Source organism: Amphimedon queenslandica, unplaced genomic scaffold, assembly GCF_000090795.2.
Source record: "Amphimedon queenslandica unplaced genomic scaffold, v1.1 AMPQUscaffold_13512, whole genome shotgun sequence".
Lineage (NCBI taxonomy): Eukaryota > Metazoa > Porifera > Demospongiae > Haplosclerida > Niphatidae > Amphimedon > Amphimedon queenslandica.
Genome location: NW_003546252.1, coordinates 381,425 through 391,190, shown reverse-complemented (window position 1 = coordinate 391,190; position 9,766 = coordinate 381,425). Strand labels below are relative to the sequence as shown.

The 9,766-nt window shown below is 31.0% G+C and overlaps 1 protein-coding gene across 1 annotated transcript; it reads right to left on the bottom strand.

Moving 5' to 3' along the window:
- LOC105316361 (gamma-aminobutyric acid type B receptor subunit 2-like) lies at positions 1-9,119 on the bottom strand. Its single transcript, XM_020004457.1, has 16 exons — positions 8,304-9,119; positions 7,965-8,105; positions 6,734-6,904; positions 6,499-6,600; positions 6,347-6,412; positions 5,064-5,276; positions 4,291-4,578; positions 3,994-4,063; positions 2,847-2,927; positions 2,570-2,714; positions 2,357-2,501; positions 2,199-2,306; positions 1,092-1,235; positions 624-947; positions 230-400; positions 1-177 (listed from the first exon to the last, which is right to left on the bottom strand). The coding sequence occupies exons 1-16, from the start codon at positions 8,529-8,531 to the stop codon at positions 100-102; spliced, it is 2,475 nt and encodes an 824-aa protein (XP_019860016.1). The 5' UTR covers positions 8,532-9,119; the 3' UTR covers positions 1-99.
- Positions 9,120-9,766: the final 647 nt, after the last annotated feature.

Genomic DNA, 9,766 nt, shown 5'->3' with positions numbered 1-9,766 from the left:
TTCTTTTGAGAAGTCAATCTTAAAAATATAAAACTTTTAGCACAAAATTGTGCTTGAATAAAAACAATAAAACACACCATGACACCATACAAATACAGTTCAAACATTTGCCTCAGTAAATGAAGCCACCATAGAAGTCTCTATGAATGTGACAGATTTTCTTTCTCCATTTAAAACCTAAAAACATTTTGTATCAATTATGACTATAATAATGTATTCTGTATTATACTGTTTTTCCATCTAGCTGTGATTGTAGCTCCAGAACTTTCTTTTGCAGTTGATCAATCCTCTCTTTATCACTGACTACTGTGAATGCTCCACTTCTTCCAAACTCAATGGAAGACATTGACTGTGAGGTATCACAGTTCTCTCCCTTGGGATCTTTATACAAGTGATACATCTAATTAATAAAAGTTGCATTATAACAATATAAGAATTGAGAATAACAATAGTATTAATGTTGAAAATGGAAAAGCAGCAAATTATGTGATCAGTGACATTGCTGAATTAATGCATCTTTATTTAGACTGATATACTGTGCAATATGAAATGCTAGTGTAATTTTGCTGGTGGTGATATTAGATATAGGTGTATTAACTATCTATAAAAGCTACATCACTTACTTTTGGTGCAAATATGACTAGTAAGATAGTAAAAGCCACAATCAGCAGGCCAGCATCATAAAGCACCTCATGAATATTATTAAAATTAGATAGAGCAAATGATACAATCACTAGCTCTACCAGTACAATGCTAGTTATGTAAATGATAACTGCAACCTCCTTTGAGTCATTAAGTATCTTAATACAAACTTTGCGTGTTTGTATGGCAAGAATGAGAGCTATTATTTGAAGCATTCCAAGATAAATGTAAGGAAAAATGAGCCACACAAAGGACGCTGTAGTGAAGCAATGATACACATAATAATCTAGTGGCACTCCTCTTTCCTAGGAATAGAGATTATTATAAAACAATAAGCTTAGAGCCAGTCTTTAGTCATAAAATTGAGGCAATACAAATATCAATTACATGTAAACTACTCATTAATTCTAGTAGAAATTTTCTATCCAAATTAAAAAGCAGATACTCACATCAAACTTGTTTGAATGCTCCCTATCAGATTCCAATGAAAGTTTCAATCTTGTCTGAGGTACGGCAGATCCAATTATCAGTATAGCAACCATACCAGCAGTTATCAACAGAATTAAACCAATCAAATGCCAGTCAGTGAGTATCTGCATGTGAAAAATGAATTAAATAGATGCAATAATTATGATATGTTACTGTGATAGCACACTTATTGACATGTTTTTATGTTGCATATAGGTTGAAAAGATTTAGAGTTTTTAAAGTTGGTTTAAAATTTGACCAAAGACAAAGGACTACCTACTACCATACAGGTTCATCTACAATATTAGTGCTCAACTGCTCAGCAGAGCTTTGTAAAAACATGATGTATTGTATTTGTCAAAAGTGGCAGAATTTCTTTTTTAAATTTTTTTCTGATACAAATACATGTTCTGATGTTGTATACAGGAACATATACCGGTATTTATAGTTGAGCTGATTCCAATCAAAATTGAATTTTTTTTATGATTCTTAAATTCACTCAGAAATCTGAACCAGACTATGGCTACACAGTCTCGAGTCAAATTTTGTCAAAAATGGCTAGAAGAGAATTCTTCATTTTTTATAATTTTTTTCTGATGCATATGATGTAGTGTGCATAGTTTGAGCTAATTTTCTATGACTTTCTATAAATTTTTAAAATTACTTTATAATGTAAGCCATGCACTTTGATGCAGTGCTTGTTAGTTCATAAGGTGTGCTGGTTAGCTTATTAAGCATGCTTTGTGGGAAACTGTGCTATTGTGTAACTAATAATTTCGGAGGGGGAAACTTAGGCAAATTTGGCCACTTGCACATGCTCAATTACATATTCAACCCTGATCAAAATTTTACCTCTCTAAAATTACCAGCTATATGGCATAATCGATTGAAAAGGATAACAAAAAATTTACTTTTTTGATACATTCACATTTTGATGTCATAAAGAGACTTTGAGTTGATTTAAATTAATTTTTGATCTTTAAAAATTTTTTAAAGTTTTGCCAAATTATTCATTTATAGCACAATGTATATACAAAGTTGCATATACTGTAAAGTAGATTACAATTGACAGTCATGTAATTTTGTACTTTTTTGTTAGGCGAAGGATTATAAAATATGTAATATATTCTCCACATTTTAGACAGGATAGTTCCAAAAGCAATTGTGTATCCGATGAAATCAAGGTACAGTGAAATCTAAATTAATATATTATAAAAATAAATCTCCATTGTGATATAAATCTCACATAGCAAAACAGGAGCCGAGTTTTCTTGAATGTTTTTTCATTGCTGGTATCAAAAGGAAATATTCGTACAAATATCGAGAGAAAGACCATTGAAGTGCCAGCAATTATGAAATAATTAAGATTAGGACTAATAAGCTTGATTAATCTATAAATGCAACACAAAATAAATGATCAAAATTGAAGAAAAAATATTGTGTCTCTTAGGAAACTCACTTCTTATTTCTAAAATAAAAGGTGAATATAAGACAGACAACACAAAATACAAGGCCAGCAAAACTGATTGCATAAAAAATGACAACCAATGAGAGATGAAATGTAGAGACTATCCTAATAGGAGTACCATCTGGTGGAACACCATCTGAGAGGGAAGAGAGAGGGGAATGGAAGACGTAAAAATATTATTTAGATATTATTAAAGTTAGACATTAAGATTACTATTAGAAAATAGAGACATATTATTTCATTTGTAAAATCAAGCAATATGGAATACCTGGAAACAAGGTTGAAGTACTCTGATTGTTCAAATAAATGAATTCGTCTTGAAACCACCTAGCCACCAGCAGTTGCTCATCTATAACAATCATAATTTATGCATGTACATTCAGTCCAGTGTTGTTGTAATCACAAAAGTTACTGTAATCATTACAACTGAATTACTGATGGAACAAATTGTAATCAATACAACAACTCAATTACAATTAAATAAATTACTTTATAATAAAATTTTAACACATGAATATTATTACAGCTGATTGTTTTATTTCAGCCATCATTAATAGGCATGTGCTAAGTTTAATGCCTTTAAGTTATGTGATCATTTTAGTGTACATTTTACACTTAACTATAACATGACACACATGTTAATGGAAAGAAAACACAAGCAGTCAGTCACTAATTTTAGTGAAGTAGTTAATTTTGTAATTACAATTACAAAATTTAAATACGGACACAAAAAAATGCTCCCAAATAATCTTTCTCAGTAGATACTTGAAATTGCATGACGACACATACATGCACTGTACACATGTAGATAGAAGTATAATATCAGATCATGGTTTCCCAGTATAGCTAGTGCTTGCCAGCTCATGAGGTGTGCTTTTTAGCTTGCTCAGTAGAGCTTTGTAGAAATTTCTGATCCAATGCATTTTGTTAAAAATGACTACAAAAAATTCTCCATTTTAATTATCTTTTCTGATACATAACATGTTAGAAATTTTATATCTAATCAAATCAACATTGCTTTTGTATTAGCCAGTGCATCAATGCTTGCTATTTAGCTCACTTAGTGGGAAGCCCTGTATGGTGACAATAAGTTATTACTTCTATGACAGCTGAAGCAACCATGTTTCTGTTTTATGCAAAAACATATCAAAAAGTATTTTTAATTAAAATTACTTTGCATAATCATAACAGTAATTGAATCTATTTAGTGTAACTAAAATGTGTAATTGTAATTGAAGTTTTTTAATTGACCCAATGCAGGTCTGATTATAACTACAAATTACAATTATACCATCATTGTCATATACTATACATGTACATACAATGATATATCAATTATTATTTCCAAAAAGGAACCCACTTAATTTAGACATAAACTTTTATTAGAGAGATCTCTTTATATTAAAGTCACTTACTGTTTTTTATTTGATAAATTCTTGCTGGACTTTTACATCTAATACCATCATCATCAAAGCTAACATTACCCTATAAAATAAAAACAAACATGTATCAATAGTGTAATAATAGTAAATGGTCCATTTGACATGCAGTACAATAGATTCCATTCCTTAAATTTTATTACTACATTTAACATTACTATTACTACAAGTTATAGCTTTGTACATAAAATGGCATATACTTAATGTATTACACAATATGCTGCACTGTATAATTGTGTCAATGTTTGCATGTGTTTGTTACATAGTCTTAACTGTTAATCCCTCAAAACTGGTTCTTCCTAGCTCATATCTTATTAGGCAAGAGGTAGCTGTTATTGTATTATTCCATTCATCTAATGGGGTCAGTGTACCACTACACTCAGGACCTGGGCCTTGACCTCCTGCTATTCTTTTTGCTGTTCTATCAAGAGCAAGTGCTAGTGTCCATGTGGCATCATATGCCATATGTGCTACATAGGATGATAGGATATAACGATATTCTGGATATGATGAATGATTGGCAAGTCTTGAATTATATAATTCATAAAATTCATTGTATGACTAATGAGGAGAAAAGAGAGAGTGAAGTCATGAAAATGTGAATGAGAATTTAGTATACACAACAGTGAAACAAAAGTTATAACAGAAAAAGAGATAAAAGGCAAACTACATGTATGCGAAGTTAGAAATTTTAAAAAATATAGGTAGAGAAATAGTAGTTGTAGTTATTAAAGTAGCAACAATTGTTACAATCATGCACTCTCCAATATTGCAAATAATTATATACTAGACTAGTAATACTATGTAGTTACTGAAATTTTAAAGTAATTGGTATTGTCTATTTATGGTAAACAGTAACTCGATTGATTCACTACACTTACAAGGTAAGCGTGGGAATGGGAGAGAATTAGTAAATATGCATTCTACATCCAATTACTAATACTCCCCTAGATATACTCCAATTCCTAAATATTACATGCATCATTGAGAAGTACATGCATGATAAGCAACTAATAACGTACTCTAATAAAAACAGGTAAACTTACAAGGTTTCCAATGGCAGTCTTTGTTACATTAATATTAATAGGATACTGCTGTATAGTCAGTGCTCCATTGAGTACAGAGTAAAGTTGGTCACTTGTACAAGTGAATGTGTTATTAGGTGTACTATGAGATGGTATATTCCACCACTCATTATTGTACCATCCATACAGTATCCAAGCATATCGTCTTCTATCAGTATATCCTTTTTTATATGCCTATAAAAATACACTTTTGGTACTACAAGAATTATGGCTTTAAAACCTCATACAGTCAAACTGTATACTGCATTTGTATATGATTTTATGCCTTAAAAACTGCATTACTACATAATAATCATATAATGCTTTATGCAACATGTCTTATATAGAACAATTGTGCTAGGCATATCAATTGAGGAAGCCCATAAATAAATAATTTCATTTTTTAGAAAACACAACATACATGTAACTATATTAGTGACTAAAATAACTATAGATCCCATAATACAGTAATCCTTTCCTACTATTCAGTGATTTCATGTAGCAATAATGCAAATATAACTAAATCTACTTGTGAACTACTATAATATTATTGTCACTATAAGCACCTGGTGGTCGAACTACTTCCTTTGAATTGGACAAATTAACATGCTTAGTCACACACAATTAATATCTTAACTTCCTTGTCACATTTCAATGACTACAAGGACATTACATAATCATGATATCATGGTAATACCATCAACATTAATATTAAATTACTAATGTTCTTAGTTTTACTTGGAAGCATTATTTGAAATAATTTTAGGTAGCTACTATATTATTTTCTAAATTACCAGTAGTTTTGTGCATCATATACTTGTTTGGGTAATATTTATCCTACAGCAATATGAAACTGATTGGTGTTAAAACAATAGCATAAACTAGTATACCTGCATGATCGAGGTTGACTAGCTTGCATGCCATAGCTTAATCATAAAAAAATATAATTTTAAACTAATGTGTATGGCAAGGCTATTTCATTTAGTCTTAATGATGGCCACTTCAAAGAAAAGCTATAGACATCATCATCGTACCCTAGTGAATGGTTAATGGTGAAACTGTTAGTTTATTATCGTAATAATAACTAATAACCATACAATGACAAACACACAAAATTGCTTAGGCAGTAAACAACTACATGTAGCTCAGTAAATAAGATAAAAATTACGACAAAAAATAACTGGGTAACTTAACTGTACAGGTAATTTCAATTATATGCCCCTCAATCCCTCTCCATCTCTCTCATTCACTTTCTCATCTCTTACCTCACATATGACTTGTCTTGCTTTTGGCTCCCACATATTTAAGAAAAAAATTCTTCCACTTTCAGGCTAAATGAAAGAAAAAAGAATATTTTCATCACTGCACATGATAATAATTATAACAGCTGAAATGTGAAGACAATAATTGGACTTACAAACAAATTAGGAATATCTGCAGGATCTTCGTCAGACTCAAAATCAATCCTTGTAGCAGCAACAGATTTTGCAGCCAGTAGCTTGAAAAGTGTTTCCTCAGTCTATTTATGCATACACACAATAGTACACAGTAAAGATATATCATTCACAGTAATAATGATATGTGATATAATACTCATGTGTGCAACTACATAATCATCCGTACATTAATTTAGTATGTAAACATAAGCATACTTCAGTGAAAAGTGACACTCTCTCTGTAATAATGACAACTCGACTCCATCCATAATAAGTTATGAGTGATGCTATGGCTGGAATGTAGTTATTCTCTGATGCGTAAATTTGGAAATAATTCCTAAAACGATCACGATCCCTCAGATGGACAGAAGAAGAGGAAAAGGAGACCTGAGAAATAATAATAGTAATTATATTATTACTATTATTGTTATCAACATTATTATTATTATTTTTACTACATGTGTATTATTATTATCACTAGCATAATTATCATTGTAATACAACAACAATAAATATTATTACTTACAAATATTATTAGTGCATTAAATACACAACTGAAATAACTTGTATAATGTTTTAAAGAGTATAGTATACAACACTTTAACATTTTCCAAATCACACTCCTTTAAAAGAAGATAAAACAACACTAGCTGTTTTCATATAGAAAGTGAATGATAATGGTGGGAGAATCATTTGGTAAAGCATGCAAAGATGATATCTTAGGAAAGTGAGAAAGAAAGAACTGGAGATACAGTAAAATGAATTATTCAATATTGCAGCCAGTGATATTAAACACAGTATTGCTAATCCTTCATTATCAAAATGTTTTATAGTTTCTCCTTTACTCATTCATGTATATACAACAAAACTTCATTTTAAAAATGAATAAGCATTATAATGAAACAAAATATTGTATACTGTATAGCATGTTTCTTTTCAGTGTCTTTTGGGGAAAATAATTATCAATTCATGCATGTGTTTCAATTTTTATTATTTAAAGAGGAATATCAATCTACTCTGTATGTATTTAGAATTTCATGTGCTTAATTTTTCTTTGCTGGGAGCTTAGAAAAATCAAAGAGCAAAGTTTGATTTGGACAAGGAAAGTCACATTATATAACATTACTGGTAAAAATAATGATGCTAAATTTAGAGCATTCTTTTTCCATCTTTTCTCCACTTACACAAAACAACAAAATATTACTGCTTTACAGTATAATGGTATGTTCAATTTTAACAAGTAGCTTTAAAAAAATTGCTAAAACTCTCCCTCCAAAATCATTAGCTGTTATAGTATCCCTTTTGAACCAAAATTTTAAATGTCAAATAGACGCAAAATTGCCCATCAACAATTTGCAAAAATTTTCTCAGTCCAAAGTAATTTGGTGGTTGTTGGCAATGAAGGCATAATATGAAATTATATGCACACAATTAATTGTATACTAACATGAGATAGACCCCAGAATGGACCAATTTCAGCAACAGGATCTGTAGCAACTGAACAGCCTGATCCTATTACCGCAAGGAAGTTTGAACATGGAGCAATTCGCTGAGAGAGAAATGCTGAAATTGATGGTGTTCTACGACACTGCAAAGAGAGAAGTATAGAGGTATTTGAACAATAAAAAAAGAAGTAATTATAATTATGCAATGGCAAGGGGCAAGACAATAAGTACACTATAACAGGATAGAATATAAAAGGAAGGGGTCTTTAAGGGGTGAGCCTAAACATGGTCTAAGAAGCAAACTGATGGTTTATATATAGGCTTATAAAGAAATCAGTTACCTGGGAATCAGCTGCATTAGAGTACCTCAGTGTAAAGTTTGCAAGAAGTGAAGAGTTGCTGTTGATCTTTTCTAGAGCTATGTCAACTCCAAGCAAACTGCCGAAAGAATTGTACAGGCTACCATTACTCGCCATGAAGAGAAACTGGAGCTCATCAGGCTGACGACTGCAATTGTGAGCATCATTGGTAATAATAAAGGCCAACAGAAATAGGAGACAAGTATTCATGTTGCTACTAGAGCCTTCGCTTGATTCTCAATCTGACCACTGATAAATCGAGTCACAGTTCATTGATGCATAGATGTTAGAGTAAATTTCATTTAGACTACTCTATTATCTATGATTGATGTGGGCATGCAGACTCCTCCTATTTTTAAGACACGTGCGTTAACATGGCAAGGAACATCTCTTCTAAGTCTTCTTGTATCCCTCAAGGAGCATAGTAAGTCCGTTAAAACCACATTCCCGACTTTTTTGGACTGCTTTTTTAGTTTTTGAGGCTGTACTTGTAAATCTATTTACTCATGTATCGTTCATCTATGATTCATAAAGTCTAGAGGTGGGAAAGTTTGTTGTTATGGTTTCATTATTTTTAAAATTTTCATTATGTCATTGCAGGATTTTCCACATGATTTTGGCATAGTGCTCGCCCAGCTACTTGTTAGTCGAATATAACACTAGGCCTGTACTACAATAGAGGTATTTGACAAATATCACAAGAGAATTTTTTGTTTTTATAGTCTTTGACATGTTTCTATGCTGTACAGAAAAATCCAGCTTATTTTGATCAAATTTAGATTTTTTATGAATTTTTGAAGTTGTTAAAATAATTTCAAAAGGCTAATTTCATCAAAAATAGTTGAAAGAGTATTCTCCATTTTTATAATTTTTGCTGATACATATACTTGTTTTTATGTTGCATAGAAAATTTGTGCTGATTCTGATCAAATTTGAATTAAAAAAAATTTTTTACAGTTACTTAAATCCATGTACTGCTTGTCACCTCATGAAGCATGCTGTTTGGCTCACCTAGCATGCTTTGTAGGAAACCTGAGATATTTAGTTTGATTAGGAGTTACTCATAGTACTCAGAAACATTTTTGTATTTTTTATCTTGTGCATTTATAATTAGGTTATTGTTTCCATTTTTCTAAACGATTTATATTTCAGATTACTAGACAACTCTTGTCACTCTAAGCATTTTTTGGCAGTCTTAGAGATTAAACTGATCTCATCAGTTAATAATAAAGGCTGAGCCCATGAAAGTTTTGAAATATTTACTGTTGTAACCTAGCTGAATTATTTTCATCCAACCTCCTCTTGCCCAGTGGAATTTGCCATGAAATTTGGCATAGTTCGTTATGATTGAATTACTTAAATTTTTGATTTCAGAAGTATAGAATCTACAAATGGATGAGTCCAGTTATTAATTAGGCTGCTCCAATTCTAATTTCCTAACACTC